Source organism: Oncorhynchus masou, chromosome 30 (genome assembly GCF_036934945.1).
Source record: "Oncorhynchus masou masou isolate Uvic2021 chromosome 30, UVic_Omas_1.1, whole genome shotgun sequence".
Classification (NCBI taxonomy): Eukaryota; Metazoa; Chordata; class Actinopteri; order Salmoniformes; family Salmonidae; genus Oncorhynchus; species Oncorhynchus masou.
In genome coordinates this window covers 31,305,824-31,325,969 of record NC_088241.1, presented here as the reverse complement: position 1 = coordinate 31,325,969, position 20,146 = coordinate 31,305,824, and the positions used below count along the sequence as shown (strand labels likewise).

At 43.2% G+C, this 20,146-nt stretch overlaps 1 protein-coding gene across 1 annotated transcript in view; it reads left to right on the top strand.

The window, feature by feature from the left end:
* Positions 1 to 11,428: 11,428 nt before the first annotated feature.
* Positions 11,429 to 20,146, top strand: part of LOC135522520 (receptor-type tyrosine-protein phosphatase U-like) — a 320,589-nt gene continuing 311,871 nt past the window's right edge. Inside the window, exon 1 of the mRNA XM_064948847.1 lies at positions 11,429 to 11,670. Coding sequence (XP_064804919.1) covers positions 11,601 to 11,670 — 70 coding nt within the window. The 5' untranslated portion in view covers positions 11,429 to 11,600. The remainder of the gene's footprint in view (positions 11,671 to 20,146) is intronic.

Below are 20,146 nucleotides of genomic sequence, written 5' to 3'. Positions count from 1 at the left end.
GAGGCACTGAGTTTGAAGGTAGGCCTTGAAATACATCCACAGGTACCCCTCCAGTTGACTCAAATTATGTCAATTAGCCTATCAGAAGCTTCTAAAGCCATGACCTATTTTCTGGAATTTTCCAAGCTGTAGGCACAGTCAACTTGGTGTATGTAAACTTCTTACCCACTGGAATTGATACAGTGAAATAATCTGTCTGTAAAAAAATGTTGGAAAAATGCCGTGTGTCATGCACAAAGTAGATTGCCAACACTATAGTTTGTTAACAAGAAATTTGTGGAGTGGTTGAAAAACAATTTTTAATGACTCCAACATAAGTGTATGTAAACTTCCGACTTCAACTGTACATAAGTAGCAGACAGTGTAGTCTCTCATTGGTTATTTTTGGTGATGAGATTAACTACAGTGTACTAACCAGGGTTGTGTAGGTTATTTTCTAAATGTAATCTGTTACTAGTTACCTGTCCAAAATTGTAGTCAGTAACGTAACTTCCGACTTCAACTGTATATCATATCCCATGGCTGCTGCCATTTATTAAACTGCTGTTATTATCCCTGCACAAGCTACACTTCACCTTCATAAACTGCACCACTCATATTTTGAAATGGACTACATCAAAACATCAATGAATAATTGCCCTCAGCAGTCTTTGGAGTGGCACCTGTTTTATCACTGCACAGAGCAGTGATTGGAATCTAGAAGTAAGAAACAATTAGATTTAGGGGACTCAATGGTCCCCTCAGCAGCGCGTAGAACTTGGATAGAAAACCCTGTGTTAATGAAGGCACTTGCAGAGTCATACAGTTGTTACCACTGCTTACAACCAAATGTCTACAACAGAACTGTATCAGAATTTGAGCTAGTGATATGAGTGATGACATGAGATGTGGGTAGAGTGATTTGGTATGTGTTGGTGGCTCTCTGTGTATAGTAGATGGAGGCCATGCTGCAATGTCAGATGAGAGGCTAGAGAAGGCTTACACTACAGTGGAGTGGAGCCCTGGGCCAGCTCCTCCCATCATCAGCATAGCCAATGGACATGTCAAGAGGGAAAGTGCCAATATTATCCCTGGTCAGCATAGCAACAACAGGGATTTATAAATTGATAGTTATCTTAATGTAAACACACGCAAATAGGCACACGCATACGCACACACGTTCACACACACATACTGTATAAACACCCACACTCACGCACACATGGTGGCATGCACTCACACACACACATACACACACTCTTAGGGACTTACGGTACTAATGAAAGTCACTTTGATGACTAAAAAGGCATCCTGGTCACATCTGACATCTTGACATACACACACATTCCCCCCACACCATTCCTCTTTCCTAATCATGCCACGCCTCTTGCCTTTAGATGGCAGTCTTAGCTTTTGGAGAGGCATAGCAGATGTAGGCCTGATGGGGGAGATGTTATCCAGTTTCCGCACAGAACGAGTAGCCATGTTGAGAGGAGTGGAGGTCCTCAGTGATAAGGCCATTCTGCAAGAGGCCGGTGGGCTTACACACTGGGTGACAGCTTCACACAAATACTTACGTAATACTTACATGTATGAAATATCAGAGAGTTAAAAAATGTAATGTTCTGTGGGTAACATGTACACTGAGTGTACAAATCATTAAGAACACCTTCCTAATATTGAGTTGTACCCCCCCTTTTGCCCTCAGAACAGCCTCAATTTGTCGGGCATGCACTCTACAAGGTGTCGAAAGTGTTCCACAGGGATGCTGGCACATATTGATGCCAATGCTTCCCACAGTTGTGTCAAGTTAGCTGGAAGTCCTTTGGGTTATGGACCATTCTTGATACACACGGGAAACTGTTGAGCACCTGTACACCTGTGTATTTAGCAGGTTTATAAAGAGGGAGGTGGATTGGCAAGGGTTTCGTAGAAAAAAAATATAATTGGGGATTGGTTAATTTGTTGGACTGATTTATTTGAATTGTCTGTCTATTTGTTGTAACTGTAATGTGTTTTGTTGTCAGATGCTGTTGTGCTGAACTCCCTTTCTGAGATGTTTGGACTGCTGGACTGCTGTGAGGAGGGTTCTGGACCTGAGACCCAGTGAGACTGGTGACAACCAGCAGCAGGTCCACAATGCTCTTAATTGTGAGAGAATGTAAGCTTGGAATGGGCAAACATACAGTGGTTGATCCACTAAAAGTTTTGCTATTATGCTGCGGTACATAGCGGTAATTTGTGGTTCAGTACAGTACCCTGCGTCACCACTTCATTGCTCCAGACCAGCGCAAGGGGTAGTTAGAGCACTGATTATGTTTTTGAGTCCTACTGTGTCTCTAACTGACAATGAATGGGAGACATGAACCTAAATAGAAACTGATAATTGTGCACGACTTCAGTATTACTTACTAAAACTGTTGTTACACTAAGGTTTTTATTATTTTATTTTGTTAGGATTAATTTGCTCTTACTGTAGTGCTGTAGGCCCCTCCCGACCGGTCTCGTTGTACAGCGCCTGAGTGGTGCAACGGTCTCAGACACTGCAGTGCAAACAGTGCAAGCTGTGTTGCTACAGATGCTGGTTCAATACCTGTGCCTGCCTCGACTGGGAGACCCATGAGATAACTGTAGGTTTTTGGTTTCTCTCCCTTTAAAAACAGTAATAAATCATTCTAAATAACAAACTGGCTTTATTATTTACAAATTAGCAACAATGTCTAACCCCATGTTCAAGAATGGCCTTTTTCCTCGCTCATTTTACGTTATTTGAAAACTAAATAATCTCCAAAATATTGATAATTTTTAAACAAAGTGATTATTATTATTATTAATTTACAATTATATAAAAGCCCGTTGGATATTCTCACAGATGTATTTTTAACCCTGTTGTTAGCAGGACAATATATATTGGTCATGGCTGCCTAGTGGCGCACAATGGGATTGCCTTGCAGTTCTCCAGCTGTATCCACTGAAAGCGCGCAAGGTTCAAGGCATGAGGGTAGGGGGCACAGGATGGGCCGCAGAGCCGTGTTTCTTATATCAGTGTTCATTGCCCGATGTTATACCAGTACAACCATGTATACTTCCTCAGTGCTGGAGGACCAGTTGGAGGACCAGAGGAAGCCGAGGCAGGATGAGCCCCCACCCAGCCCTGGTCACCTCTACGTGGGCAACTTCTCCAAGGCCACACCCTCAAAGTGCCCGCGGCTGTATTGCTCTAGCTCTTCCACCACCCAACCTCAGCACCAGACCACACAATCGTCCATTGTCTTATCCCGCATCACCACATCCCAAGTGGGTCCGCCTCTCACTGTGGCTGATCTGCCTGTAGCCACACTGTCCGAACTCCCCACTGGCTCTTCAACCACTACACCACTGGCAACACCTCTGCAGGAAAGAGAGGCAGGGCCGGGTCTGTGGCTCTCCATGCAGCCTACAGGGTGACTGTGCTCAACACTACCACAGAGTCAGGGCTGGGGACCCCTCTACAGGTGCTTCATCTAACCCAGGAGAGGGAGCAGGAGTCTGGGGACATGGAGAGCCAAAGGCTAGGGGAGGAGAGGATAGTACTTGTGCAGCAGGGGGTACTACTGGACACTCCAGAGATTCAGACACACTAGGCTGGGAACAGTGGGGTCTCAATCAGTGATGGAGAAAGAGGGGGAGGAGGAGGAGGAGGAGCAGGGGAGGGACAGGAGAATGAAGGTACGGAAGGAACGGTTGCATAATGGCAAGAAGAGGGCATTAAAATAACATAAAACCTAGTGAGAGAAGAGAGAACCGTAACGAAAACAGTTAAAAGAAAATAGTGAACGAGCAAGAGAGTGTGTCCATGTGGAAGAGAACAAGAAGGTGAACTTCGCCATGTCATGTGTAACTCCACACAGACATTTCAGATTTTTTTTTTTACGTACAGTACATTTTCACATGGTGTTTATTACTGCAGTGCCCATAATACTTTAATTACCCATGGTCTTCATCATCAAGGACATTGAAATACTTAAAGATTAGGGAGAGTATGCTAAGTTGAGACATTTTTTTACATTCAGCATTACCCTGTTTAGGGAAATATTGTAGTCTTTCTAACAAAGATATCTACATATATTTCAGGATGTTGTGCATCCCTGGAAATAATCAGAATCATTAAATATTATAGTTAAGTGGGTAAGTTAAGCTGCCTATTTCTGTACTGAATTAAATATTACCACTACTGTTTTAAAACACTGTCTATCTTTATTTCCCAAACACAAATCAGCACAATCACACAATCCATTTTTTTTGTGTTTTAATAATATAAAGCATATTTAACACTGGCTTAATACCTGACTAGCACTTTGTACTTTTTAAAAACACTTTTAACTTAGGCCAGGCTCTGTTTCCACCTCATATCCCAGCGATAATGCAAAGAAAACACTTACATTTGCTCAACTTTCACCCCAAGGCAAACATTTTGACTATATTAGCCCACACAGCTACAAGGATGCACTTTACTTCGACCATGATAACAAGTTTAGATAGTTTATCAGCCAGCTAACTTAGTAATCTAAAAAATGTTAGCTGACATGGGCTAATTGCCTATCAGTGACTGACATAAGAGAAAAACTGATGAATCACAACCAAATTTTGAAATTGCACCTTGTGTATTCTATTCTAATTCGCAACAGTAAGTTGAGACCCCAACTGTTCCCAAAAAATACAAATAAAAGTTGCCCATCCCTGACCTAGCTAGTACACACATAGCTCGAAGAATAGATTGTCACTTGTTATGGATCCTTAGATATGAGTGTCACACCTTTTTTCAGATGGACCTATGGGATGTTCGAGAGGGATGTTCCTTCAGCAGCAGGAACGCCCACATGCAGGAACGCCCCAAATTGCGGACCGCAATCACACACTGTCGCTCTCATCTCTCAGGCGCATCAGTTACGAACCTCCCAAGGAAAACGAACCCCCACTATCATTTGGCTCCTGGAGGCTTCTCTTCCTATTGGCTCTTGACTCCTGTCTGACGTGTAGATAGTTCAGGGAGAGGGGCCTGAGAGATGAGGGGGCCTGAGAGATGAGCTCTCTAGTAGGTAGCAGTATAGCGAGGGGCCTGAGAGATGAGGTCTGCAACTGGACTTCTCTCAATGAGTGTCCCAGACAATGTCCATGCAGACTATGGTGATCTGTCAAAAAACAGCGGCCACTAGTCGGTAAGCCTTTCCCGACTGTAAACAAAAAATGGAGTAAAGTGTGTGGATGTATGGATTATGTGAACAGCACTACACTACCTACACAGGTCTAATGTCATGATGTTTTTGAAATGGTTTAGCCCTGTGACATTGATGTAACCTAATTCAGTGTTTCCCAATGGAACCTGTAGCATACTGTATATTACACAGAGACCGGAGCTGTCTGGATTTCCTGATTCCCCCTTCCCCCTCAGAGGTGCTGTAGATTTGAATACAACCCCCCAATCACTACCCTATTCATCAGGGCTCAGCTTAAGTGACCGCCTGCTGCTGCTGTGGGATCTCTCTGATCTGAATATGGCTCTTTATTAAGTTGAGGAAAGCATTCTCAAACTGACAATTAAAACACTGTCTAGGGATTGGGAAGGTGGGGGACTTTTGAGTCTGTTGGGTCATAGAAGTAGAGTATTACTTTTGTTTCCTTGAGGATTGGAATCATAACCTTTCTTGATTAAAGGCTAAAGCTAATCTGTTTGGTTCTCCAGATGTGTTTGTTTACAGAGGGTTGATAGTGGCAGATGCTGGTCTAGTTGACCACTTAACACATCCACGCTGTCAGTGTCCATCTGTTCACCTATCCTTGTATTGGATTCGGGCAGCATATTATCCCATCCCCCAACTCTGTGTGGCAAATTACCCTCCGGTTTCAAAGTGACCAAGTCAATTTGTGGTGTGGTGGGCTATTAAGGTGCAAAATGGCTGCCATACATCACCCAGGTGTGATTCCAGATGTTAGTTTGACATTCACTTTGCTCCTTTGGTTAAATTGAATCATTTGCAGAATAATCCATCGCTCATCTGCCATCCCTGGCTAACTACATTAGAGACTGGGATGGAAGCTCCCCTTGCAGGCCCAGAGCTGTCGTTGTCAACAGGGGTGTGCGTCTGTTTACCATGTTTAACCCAATCCAGCATCTAATGTTCAGGCGGGACAACAAAATGAATGATGAAACAGCCTGCAAATGGTGGTTTGATCCAATTGGGCGTTCTGGGGCCACAGTGTTTAATGACGTCCAAACTATGTTCAAATCAAATCTCATTTGTCACATACCGATACAGAGACAATGTGCGGGGGCACCAGTATCGAGGTAATTGAGGTAATATGTACATATAGGTAGAGTTATTAAAGTGACTATGCATAGATAATAACAGAGTAGCAGCAGCGTTCCAGGGGGGTGGGCAATGCAAATAATCTGGGTAGCCATTTGATTAGATGTTCAGGAGTCTTATGGCTTTGGGGTAGAAGCTGTTTAGGAGCCTCTTGGACCTAAACTTGGCGCTCCGGTACCACTTGCCATGCGGTGGCAGAGAAAACAGTCTATGCCTAGTGTGGCTAAAGTCTTCCTCTGACACTGCCTGGTATAGAGGAAATGGGTGGCAGGAAGCTTGGCCCCGGTGATGTACTGAGCTGTACGCACTATCCACTGTAGTGCCTTGCGGTCGGAGGCCGAGCAGCTGCCATACCAGGCAGTGATGCAACCCGTCAGGATAATCTCGATGGTGCAGCTGTAAAACCTTTTGAGGATCTGAGTCTCCTGAAAGGGAATAGGTTTTGTTGTTCCCTCTCCACAACTGTATTGGTGTGCTTGGACCATGTCAGTTTGTTGGTGATGTGGACGCCAAGGAACTTGAAGCTCTCAACCAAGGGGAATATAGCTTATCATGAAATACTCGACCGCTGGCGAGCAAAACCTTGAGACTTCCTTAATATTACATTTCATGCACCAGATGTTATTTACAAAATGATCAACTTGGATTAGCTAACACAACATGCCATTGGAACACAGGAGTGATGGTTGCTGATAATGGGTCTCTGTACGCCTATGTAGATATTCCATTAAAAACGCAGACGTTTCCAGCTACAATAGTCATTTCCAACATTAACAAAAATGTGCTTTTTTTCAAAAACAAGGACATTTCTAAGTGACTCTGAACTTAACAATAATGTACAGTGGGGCAAAAAAAGTATTTAGTCAGCCACCAATTGTGCAAGTTCTCCCACTTATAAAGAGAGAGGCCTGTAATTTCCATCATAGGTACACTTCAACTATGACAGACAAAATGAGAAAAAAAATCTAGAAAATAGGATTTTTAATGAAGTAGGATTTTTAATGAATTTATTTGCAAATTATGGTGGAAAATAAGTATTTGGTCAATAACAAAAGTTTATCTCAATACTTTGTTATATACTCTTTGTTGGCAATGACAGAGGTCAAACAATTTCTGTACGTTTTCACAAGGTTTTCACACACTGTTGCTGGTATTTTGGCCCATTCCTCCATGCAGATCTCCTCTAGAGCAGTGATGTTTTGGGGCTGTTGCTGGGCAACACGGACTTTCAACTCCCTCCAAAGATTTTCTATGAGGTTGAGATCTGGAGACTGGCTAGGCAACTCCAGGACCTTGAAATGCTTCTAACAGCCCCAAAGCATGACATTTCCACCCCCATGCTTCACAGTAGGTATGGTGTTCTTTGGATGCAACTCAGCATTCTTTGTCCTCCAAACACGATGAGTTGAGTTTTTACCAAAAAGTTATATTTTGGTTTCATCTGACCATATGACATTCTCCCAATCTTCTTCTGGATCATCCAAATGCTCTCTAGCAAACTTCAGGCGGGCCTGGATATGTACTGGCTTAAGCAGGGGGACACGTCTGGCACTGCAGGATTCAAGTCCCTGGTGGCGTAGTGTGTTACTGATGGTAGGCTTTGTTACTTTGGTCCCAGCTTTCTGCAGGTCATTCACTAGGTCCCCCCGTGTGGTTCTGGGATTTTTGCTCACCGTTCTTGTGATCATTTTGACCCCACGGGTTGAGATCTTGCTTGGAGCCCCAGATCGAGAGAGATTATCAGTGGTCTTGTATGTCTTCCATTTCCTCTGTCATGGTTGAAGTGTACCTATGATGAAAATTATAGGCCTCTCATCTTTTTAAGTGGGAGAACTTGCACAATTGGTGGCTGACTAAATACTTTTTTGTCCCGCTGTATGTGTTATGGCTTTACAACCTCTGCTAGATTGTGGATAAATATTTACCTGTCTTACAAAACACAGAGGGTGTTCTTTAATGGCAGCCTCTCCAACATAATCCAGGTAGAATCAGGAATTCCCCGGGTCAGCTGAATAGGCCCCTTACTTTTTTCAATTTTTAATAATGACATGCCTCTGGCTTTTAGTAAAGTCATGTGTCTATGTATGGGGATGACTCAACACGTCTGCTACTACACCAACTGAAATGACTGAAAAACTTCACAAAGAGGTGCAGTTAGTTTCAGAATGACTCCTCAGGAACCTCCCCAGCTCCTGGTTCATGCTCTCCACCTGCCTGTTTGACTTAGGCCTATACCCAGAAATGAGGCTGATCATGACCCCGAGTGTCTCCATAAAGACTCTCCATACCTGTGATGTGAATTGGGGGCCACAGTCGGAGACGATGTCCCCACAGTGAAGCACGGAGGAGGAGGTGTGATGGTTTGAGGGTGCTTTGCCGGTGACACTATCTGTGATTTATTTAGAATTCAAGGAATTTAAAGGCACCAGCATGGCTACCAAAGCATTCTGCAGGGATACGCCATCCCATCTGGTTTGCGCTTAGGACTATCATTTGTTTTTCAACAGGACAATGACCCAACACACCTCCAGGCTGTGTAAGGGCTATTTGTCCCAGAAGGAGAGTGATGGAGTACTGCATCAGTTGACCTGGCCTCCAATCACCCGACCTCAACCCAATTGAGATGGTTTGGGATAAGTTGTACCACAGAGTGAAGGAAAAGCAGCCAACAAGTGCTCAGCATATATGGGAACTCTTTCAAGACTATTGGGAAAGAATTACAGGTGAAGCTGGTTGAGAGAATGCCAAGAGTGTGAAAAACTGTCAAGGCAAAGGGATGCCAGATGTGTTGCGCTGCATGAGGCAAATGATGGTCACACCAGACACTGACTGGTTTTCTGATCCCCGATCCCTACTTATTTTTTAAGGTATCTTCGACCAATAGTTGCATATCTGTATTCCCAGTCATGTGATATCCATAGATTAGGGCCTAATGCATTTATTTCAATTGACAGATATCTTTATATGAACTGTAACTCAGTAAAACATTTTAAATTGTTGCATGTTGTGTTTATATTTTTGTTCAGTGTACATACTGTATCAGGGTACTTTTCAAGAGTGTGCAGGTCCTGGTTGATACAGTTTGTTTTCCTATTCTTTGCTCTTATCCTTATTTAATGTAAAAAAGCTTACATCACAAAATGGCAACTACTTCTAAACATATAATCAACACACTTCATGGATTGGCAATAATCCTTGTTGAATTAATGATGCGTTTTGGTCAAATCAGTTCACAATGTGTTCTCAACCTCATTCCAATATTTAAATGTAGTTGATTATTAGTCGAGTACAGTTTATAAACTCGATAGTACTGAAATTAAATAACTGTTTACTGTCTTTTGTAAATAAAGATTTCAATCTCATTGATCAACTTCTCTACCAAAAACTACCACTTTGAAATGATGTGGTGTGCCCATTGGGATGCTGTTGCCTTGTCAGCACTTTGCAGCTTCCTAAAATATTTAAGTTGAATTATGAGTCACAAGGCCCATATAATTCCAGCATAAATATGTGAGGACACCATTTATATGTGACAGTATCTGGCAATTCATGAAATAAATCATGGAATAAGTAAATCACATTGCAATGTCTTAATGCATATTGCTGTAAGCAATCACATGGCAGCAAACAAGTCGGCTGGCAAATGAACTAATCTAAACGGGCCATCATGGCTGACTTAATGGTACATTAAACTCACAAAATGATCAGTGTCCATGGCTTTGTGTTGAATCAATGACATGTTTGAAAATGGATGTCAGGTGAATGACCAGTAAGAGTGACAGACCAAGCGTCCTAATTTAAGTGTCCTTAACCTGTATGGCAGGATTAGCTAAGTACTAAAATGCCTGATGGAACATGTAACAATGATTTTCAATCAGAAAACAGACCAGACAAGAGAAAATACTTCAATTAGAGACTTTAACAGGTCAGTAACATGCAGGAATCTTCTTCTTCAGAACAACACATTGGAAGAATCTCAATTGCATACTTCTCGCATCCTCTCTCAAAACATATTGGAAGAGAAAGTCCCTCCCCTCTGACCTTCTCCTCCAATGGATTTTGAGAAGGAGGCAAGGAGAGAGGACTTGAGGAGTATGCAATTGAGGTTCTCCCATAAACTAATGTATTTGTATTTTTGATTTATTATGGATCCCCATTAGCTGATCTGTTAAAGTCTCTAATTTGTATTTTCTCGTCTCTTCCTGGTGTCCAGCAAAATAAAGGCAGTTATATTCAAATAAAAACGTTACGTTACACAACACATTGTGTGCCCTCTAATTCCATATATCTACAACAACAAAAAAATCCATGTGTACGTGTGTGTCTGTGCGTCTATCTGTGCCTGTGTCTCTTCACAGTCCCCGCTGTTCGATAAGGTGTATTTTTTATCTGTGTGCATCCTTTATGGAGTAGAGATATGCACCTCTGAACAAGTCACACATACCCATAGCCTACACAGTACAATGTCAGAGACTGAGCTATACATTTACATTGATGGATGGATTAACATTTGGATATCTATGTCCCTTCTACTCCCTCAGTTATGACATAGCAGCCAGCCAAAGTGGTCGGCTCCGCACAAGTACTCCTATTCATGGCTCAAAAAGTACCTGGTCTTTTGTCGTGTGCTAAAAATATTTGCCTTATCAACTCAACCTGTGAAGCTGTTAGGATAATCAATCTGTTTCCCATTCTGCAGATAGACTGACAGACTGTTCCATTGTTGCAGATATGCTCATCTCACCTTTGATCATAAAGCCACCAGTGAATCCATTGTTGAGGCTACTTTGAGCCACTGGTCAGGGTGGATCTGGTGTGACATATTTTGGGAGATCGTCAGGTGGATAACCTCAGCACCCAGAACCAATCAGTTTTGATGGAGACTAGGCTATTGCAAGAGACTAGGTGGATGTATGTGAATGGCTTGGTGAGGCACATACACACACAGAGAGTGAGAGACATGTAGCGAGTTCAGTCTTACCTCAGAAAAACCTTTAGACGCCAGAATAGTTGCAAGATTGTGCCACTTGGAGGCGTCCGTCGCATATTTTAAATCACACACATATCGAGACCGAACGTGTGCTTGGCGGAAGAGTGAACATGTGCTTTACTGTTTATTAGTTAGCACGTCTTGCACTACTGCTGCTGTCTCGTAACTACGTTTCAGAAAGAATTAGGGAATCGATAGGCTGGAGAAAACAGTTTGCACATCGGTCCTCGCGGAGTCACTGAAATTATTTCTGCATCTATTCCAAACTGGACTAAAACAGCACAATGAACAACTGTGCATTTCTACTGATCCTGGCCGTTCAAATCTACGCCGAAGGCATAGAGGGACCAACAGGTAAAGAGCCCTTTCTTCCTGTTTTCAAGTCACTGCGCACTTGGGAAGCGATGCATCCACCGTGGAGAGTTTTGCATCGATATATTGATCCTGAAAAGGGGTGTGAAATATGTCGCAGTATGTTTTCCGCAGTTAACTTTATTCATAGGCGACTGAAGGCTATTCAATGGAACGCTCGATATATTGTATAATGAAGAGGGTTTACTGAATTGTCCAGGTGCGAGATAAGGGGCTTTTATGAAAATGTGTTTCATTAGATTGCTTCGGATTGGGGGATAGTGCTTGTTTTGTAGCTCACTGTTCTGAAAGACTTGACCCTCTGCTTAACAGATCAGAGTCCACCTCACATTCCCGCTTTTTGTTATAACTTTACCCGTCCCTTTAAACATGGTAGTCTAGGGTATGTTATTTGTAAATTCGCCTAATCGTTTATAGCCAATATTTCAGTAGACTATTCAAACAGTGCGTCTGCTACCCTGTCATGATAACCTATTCGTATTTTTTGGTACTCTAATTCTGGATGAACATTTCTGGACATTCAATTCCCGAAATTGCATTCCAACGTGTAAATGTGGATACAGCTTTACCGATGTTTTGTGTTGAGTTCCGTTTTAAAGCCTCATATCTAATTGAAATATGCAGACTGCTGAGGGAAAATCATGCTTTGATTTGAGAACATGTGCTGACCAGCTGGCAAGTGTCTACACTGTCATTTTCAACCTTTCCCCGACCCAGCCTGTAATACCTACATGTTTCAAACAGACCACCATAGGCTATGTGCCCAAGAACGCCAAGATGACTCTCTAAATGACTATCACCTCATAACACTCAAATCTGTAGCCATGAAAGGCTGGTAATGGCTCACATAAACACCATCATCCCAACCACCCTGGACCCATTCCAATTTGCATACAGCCTCCACAGATGACGCAATCTCTATTACACTTCCCTCTCCCACCTGGAGGAACACCTACACTATATATACAAAAGTATGTGGACATCCATTCAAATGAGTGGATTCAGCTATTTGAGCCACAGCCGTTGCTGACGTGTATAAAGCCTTTGTCTTGTCCCGTGTATATATCTTTTATCTTTTTTCTTTGCATATATTTTTCTCAACTTCAACATACTCTCCTGCAATCCGCCTCACCCAATGTGGTATGGATCTACTATTTTCTTTACTTGAGAACTGGAACCCCCAACCGTAGCAAGCCAGCTAGCTAGCTAGCTACTAGCTAGTGGTCAGCTAGCCACTGCTAGCGGTCATCAGTTATTAACATTTAGCCCGGACAGCTCTTGCCAGTCTGCACAGCGCAATTCAAACCAGAGCATATCGGACTTATTTTTCTCCATATCTCCGGATTCCTACCGCAAGCTCTGAACCTTTACACCTGGATCATCGCAGCTAGCTATCTGCTATCCAAGTGGCCACTCCTGGCTAATGTCTCTGTCATGAAGTAAGCACCAGTTAACCTGAAGCTAGCCTATGCTAGGCCCATCTCCCGGCTAGCTGAAGAGGTCCATCAGCCACTCCTCTGGCTACAATACCTATTTTGCCAATTGGCCTGGACCCCTTTTACTGCCGATATGGAGCCCCACCGATCCATCACGACTGGACTACCGACGTAATCTGCCCGAGGTCTTTTTTTCAACAGGCTCCTGCATCGCGATGTCCCCTGAATGCCCATCTGCTAGCCTGTTAGCCGCGGCCCGCTAGTTATCTAGAGCATATCGGACTGTTAACTGAAGAGGCACATCAATATACCTATTTTGCCAATTGGCCCGGACCCTTTTACTACACTGGTCTGCCGCATTAACCACACGAGGGGGCTACAACAGATTTCTTCCATCCCGACATCCCTCGGCCCGCTAGCTGTCTGAATGGCCGCGTCTCCAGCCCTCCAAGCTACTCACTGGACCTCTATGATCACTCGGCTACGCATTCCTCTCCCTAATGTCAATATGCCTTGTCCATTGCTGTTTTGGTTAGTGCCTTAATTCACTGTAGAGCCTCTAGCCCTGCTCAATATTCCTTAGCTAACCCTTTAGTTCCACCTCCCACACATGCGGTTACTTCACCTGGTTTAAATGATGTTTCTCAAGACATTATCTCTCTCATCGTCACGCAATGCATAGGTTTACCGCCACTGTATTCACATCCTACCATACCTTTGTCTGTACATTATGCCTTGAATCTATTCTACCGTGCCCAGAAACCTGCTCCTTTTACTCTCTGTTCCGAACATACTAGACGACCAGTTCTTAGTCTTTACTGTACCCCTATTCTACTCTTCTGTTCCTCTGGTGATGTAGAGGTTAATCCAGGCCCTGCAGTGCCTAGCTCCACTCCCATTCCCCAGGCACTCTCATTTGTTGACTTCTGTAACCGTAAAAGCCTTTGTTTCATGCATGTTAACATTAGAAGCCTCCTCCCTAAGTTTTTTTATTTATTCACTGCTTTATAGCACACGATGCCAACGAAGATGTCCTATCCGTGTTTGAATCCTGGCTTAGGAAGACCACGGACAACACTGAAATTTCCATCCATAACTATAACATTTTCCGACAAGATAGAACTGTCAAAGGGGGCAGAGTTAGCCTGCAGAGTTCTGTACCATCCAGGTCTGTGCCCAAACAATTTGAGCTTCTACTTTAAAAAAATCCACCTTTCCAGAAACAAGTTGCTCACTGTTGCCGCTTGCTATAGACCACCTTCTTACGCCAGCTGTGCCCTGGACACCATATGTGACTTGACTGCCCCCCCCGTCTATCTTCAGAGGATGCCTGGTTATTCTTTAAAAGTGCTTTCCTCACCATCTTAAATAAGCATGCTCCATAAAAAAAAGTAGAACCAGGAACAGAAATAGCCCTTTATTCACTCCAGACCTGACTGCCCTTGACCAGCACAAAAACATCCTGTGGCGTTCTGCATTAGCATCGAATAGCCCCCACGATATGCAACTTTTTAGGGAAGTTAGGAACCAATATACACGGGCAGTTTGAAAAAGCTAGCCTTTGCTTTCCTAACAGAACTGGGTTTTTTTCAAACTGGATTTTTCAAACTGGGTTGCCCGACCAACTTTGTACTAGCTAGCTTCATTAGCTGACATGAATAAAAACAAACAAACCTTCTTCAGGAAGGTGTAAGGGAGATAAAAGGCCCAACGACGATGTCGATAATGCAGAGACCGCAGAGCCCAAGACTGCAAAAAAACAAAAACATTTTTCAATAGAGTCCTACCTAAAATATGGCTTCATTGCGACAAGTGACTCGCACGCTCCAAGCCCCCTGTGCATATTACGTGGAGATCGCTTGCCACAGTGTTTGAGTTACGAGAGCTGCTGCAGAGATTTCTTTCAGAAAAAGTCACCACTGGCAGCACATTTCAATGAGGAGGAATGGCTCGCTAAACTCGCTTTCCTGTGCGACGTATTGAACCACCTCAACGAACTCAATCTGTCACTTCAAGGGAGAATGACAACTGTCTTTAAGTTGGCAGGATAAAGTGGCTGCATTGAAATCCAAACTGGAACTGTGGGGACGGCGAGTGGACAAGGGCATATTTGACATGTTCCAAGCATTAGCAGGGATTTTGGGAGAGACTGAGACTGGTCCGTCTTTTTCCCAGCTGGTGTGTGATCACCTAGCTTTAGAGTTTTACTTCCCAACTGCCAAAGACCCACAAAGTGGGAAGGAATGGATCCGCGACCCATTTGTGAATGTCTCAGTTGAAATGTCCGTACAGGAAGAAGATCAACTCCTTGAGGTTGCAAATGACGGTGGCCTTAAAAGTATGTTTAAGAATTTCATCTCTGCCAATCTTCTCTATTAAAATCAAGACTGAATATCCTGAGATAGACACACAAGCACTGAAAACGTATGACATCTACGACCAGGTTAGCTCTTTGCTAACATTAATGCAGTTGTGTATGACAAAGGTAGTCTTTCTATGTAGTATGATACCTTAGAAAAGGAATGTTTTTAGGGATTAAATTAATACTCTGAAATAATCAGACAAGTCTCTCTGATGTCCAAAGTAGTACTTTTCAAAGACAACTCATTAAAATAGGGTTAGTTGTAGATCGTGGAGAACTCAATACAATTATGGGAATATATGCATACATATTGAAAGTGTGCGGCTTATTATATTACAATTATTGACAAGAAAATAAACAAACTCAGCAAAAAAAGAAACGTCCTCACACTGTCAACTGCGTTTATTTTCAGCAAACTTAACATGTGTAAATATTTAATGAACATAAGATTCAACAACTGAGAACAGAAATGGAATAATGTGTCCCTGAACAAAGTGGGGGTCAAAATCAAAGTAACAGTCAGTATCTGGTGTGGCCACCAGCTGCATTAAGTACTGCAGCGCATCTCCTCCTCAATGACTGCACCAGATTTGCCTGTTATTGCTGTGAGATGTTAGCCCACTCTTCCACCAAGGCACCTGCAAGTTCACAGACATTTCTGGGGGGGAATGGCCCTAGCCCTCACCCTCCGATCCAACAGGTCCCAGACATGCTCAATGAGATGAGATCCAGGCACTTCTCTGGCCATGGCAGAACACTAACATTCCTGTCTTGCAGGAAATCACGCACAGAACGTGCAGTATGGCTGGTGGCACTGTCATGCTGGAGGGTCATGTCAGGATGAGCCTGCAGGAAGGGTACCACATGAGGGAGGAGGATGTAAATATCAACGCTGTAGCACACAGTGAAACCCCTGTTGAAACAACCGCGACTCGTCAGTGAAGAGCATTTTTTTTTGCCAGTCCAGCGACGGTGGGTTTGTGCCCATTGGCGACGTTGTTGCCGGTGATGTCTGGTGAGGACCTGCATTACAACAGGCCTACAAGCCCTCAGTCCAGCCTCTCTCAGCCTATTGCGGACAGTCTGAGCACTGACTTAGGAATTGTGCGTTCCTGGTGTAACTCGGGCAGTTGTACAGACATTGTGTTTCACAGTATGGACATTGCAATTTATTGCCCTGGCCACATCTGCAGTCCTCATGCCTCCTTGCAACATAGCTAAGGTACGTTCACGCAGATGAGCAGGTTAGCTGGTAGTGTCTTAACGACTGTTCCACAGGTGCATGTTCATTAATTGTTTATGGTTCATTGAACAAGCATGGGAAACAGTGTTTAAACCCTTTATAATGAACATCTGTGTAGTTATTTGGATTTTTACGAATTATCTTTGAAAGACAGAGTCCTGAAAAAGGGACGTTTTCTTCTTTTGCTGAGTTTAGTTATTTGACTGCCATCTGCTTCACAACCAAAATAATACCAGTGGTGGAAAAATGTAATTGTCATACTCCAGTAAAAATAAAGATACCATAACAGAAAACGGCTCAAGTAAAGTCAACCAATACTACTTCAGTAAAAGTATTTGGTTTTAAATATACTTAAGTATCAAAAGTAAATGTAATTGCTAAAAAAAACTTAAGTATCAGATGTAAAATTATAAAAAGTTTCAAATTCCTTACATTAAGTGAGCCAGACGGCCCAATCTTCTTGTTTTTATTTATTTATGGATAGCCAGGGAAACACTCCAACACCCAGACATAATTTACAAATAAAGCATTTGCGTTTGAGTCCCAACAGATCAGAGGCAGTAGGGATGACAAGGGATGTTGTCTTGATAAAGCATAACTAGTACTTTTGGTGTCAGGGAAAATCTATTGAGTAAAAAGTACATTATTTTCTTTAGGAATGTAGCGAAGTAAAATTTAAAAAAAATATAAATAGTAAAGTCCAGGTACTCAAAAAACAACTTACTAAGTACTATACACCACTGAGGAAAGATCCCTCATCTGAAATACACATGATCTATGTTTATCTCCATGAAACAGCAAAAATAGAGTCTGCAAGACGTATGCTTCTAGTGCTACTACTTCTCACCCCTATGTAGAGGGAAGAGACTCTCGCATGTGTTTATTTTTTAGCTTATTGGCTTATTTCGTGTAAACCTTTATACTGCAGTTTTTTTCCCTTTATAAGTCATTGAATATATTCTGATTCTTGACTGTGATCAGTGCAGTGGCTCACCCTTATGTATGTACAGGTCAGTAAAGTCATAGAAAGGCCCAGTGTTGCAAGATCATGTTATGACATTGTCTGGGCTATAGAGCTGCCCTTTAACATTCTGTATTGAGATACCACCACAGTGAAATATGAAATCGACACACACTCATGAGAAAACGGCTACTTTAGGCCTTTCTCTGTGATGGATGCAGGCTTCACATGGATTCCTGGTCCCTCTTGGTGGCTGGTTTGGTCAGTCCCTGTGGGCACTGCTAAACACATACAGTATCCTCTATGAAATTCCATCTCCACATGTTAAGGCATTGGGTGCAATGGAAAGATTTGAGATGTGTGGAGTGAGCTTGGCCCAAGATTTGTTAATGCTGTATAGCCAACTCATATGGTTATTTGGCATGGCAATGACCATAGGAATCTGCAAGACTGCACAAACAGATCTCGGACCAGGCTAGTGTAGTGGCTCTTGTATTGCCTTGTGTAATGGCTCACAGGTATTGCCTGCGAGTCCCTGGTAGTTCATTACCCTTGAAGCTGCACGACTAAGTGGACAACTCCTTAGAATACTGTTTTTCATGTCAGTCCTCCTGAGATTCAGCCTGTACCTCAGTCATCACCCCCCCCCCCATTTCACCCTTCACATGCCCTGTCACAGCTGTTAGCATGTATTCTTCTGTAAATCCCATTAACTCTCACTCCATCTACATCTCTCTCTCACTATCCCTCTCACTCCCTCTCCTTTTATAAGAGGTGGTGAGGACTGGGGACTGTGCAGGGGAAGGGGGGGTGCCACCCAGTGTGACAACCGGCGGTGGCAGGTGATGGGCAGTTCATGGCTGGTTCGGTGGCTCCAGGTGCCAGCTGGGAGTAACCTCTCTCAACCTCCAACTGGTTGAGGACGGGGAATGGGAAAGTGGCGAATTCAAGGCAATGTGTAACTTGTAGTGTGCTAGATTTGCCAACGTATGACTGAGAAAACATGCTAGAAACTTTAGAAATAGATTTGTTTAATGGCTTTTTTTGAAATGGAGCATCTCATGAGATTGGTTTGCAACCCTCAAATTTATTGTGGTTGGTTATATACACTATACTGTAAGTACAACTTGTTGAATTGAGATGCTTAATATAAATGGAGTGGGAAAGGGCATTAAATAAGTGAAGGGAGTGTGAGAACAGAGAGAGCACAAGCAGCTTTATTCACATCCAGGTGTTGATGGGAGATGGAACAAAGGAAGGTCTATTGATTTCACAAATGCAGGCTGTCAGATACAGCTTATTGGCTTCATCTTGAGCCCCTCTCTCCTGCCAAAATCCTCCTAACTTCGGCATCACTCTATCATTCAGAGTAGCCTAGCGGCAGGTAACCTAGTGGTTAAGAGCGTTGGGACAGGAACTGAAAGGTCGCTGGTTTCACACCCCGAGCCGGCAAGGTGAAAAAAAATCTGCCCTTAAGCAAGGCAGTTAACACCCAAAAACACCTGTTCCCCGGGCCCTGATGACCTTGATTAAGGCAGCCCCCTACACCTCTCTGAATCAGAGGGGTTGGGTTAAATGCGGAAGACACATTTCGGTTGAATGAATTCAGTTGTGCAATTGACCAGGTGTCCTTTCTGCCCTTGGCTGACACATGTAAGACACATGTTAGTTTGGTTTTCGAATTGGGTATAGGTAGTGTGAAAATATTGGTCCTTGGTGTGTTCATATGACACATTACAAAGTGTAAATTTCTTTTCTCAATGTCGTAGTCTTGCCTGAAGCACAGGAGGATTTCAGACCATATCTCTGTCCGAACTTTAACTTTATGAGCCGCTCATTAGTGACACAAGGCAATAAAGAAAGGGTCTAACTGGGAGCATCTGGTGTCCTGTATCTATCCATCAACAGTAATGTACAGATGTAGGCAGCGATAAAGCACACACTCAATCATGGTCTTTTCATAAGACACCATGCCATGCATGCCTCCAACAAGCTCATGATCAATAGCAGAAGGTGCCCCAATGGCCCACTCTCTCTATATTTCTCTCATGTCTCTGTCTGGACAGAAGCCAGGTCCTTGATGTAGGCTGGTGGAACTGAGGCAGCATAGTGGTAGTGTCTCACTTTAGCACAAAGCACCTAAGAATGCAGGAACACCCCTGTCCTGCGGCCCACAGGGTGCTGTTGACAAAGGGATGGATCCACAAGGACAAACGGAAGATTGTGTGTTTGATTTTATTTTCATTATTTTGTAGGCAGAATCATTCCCACCTGAGTGTATGGAAATATTTGGGGATGGCTGGAACGGAGCAAATGGAATGGCGTATAATCACATGGAAACCATCTATTTGATACCATTCCACCTATTCCGCTCCATATTCCATAACCACGAGCCCGTCCTCCTCAATTAAGGTGCCACCAACCTCCGGTGTTAACCAGTCTCTGTAGCTTGTTTG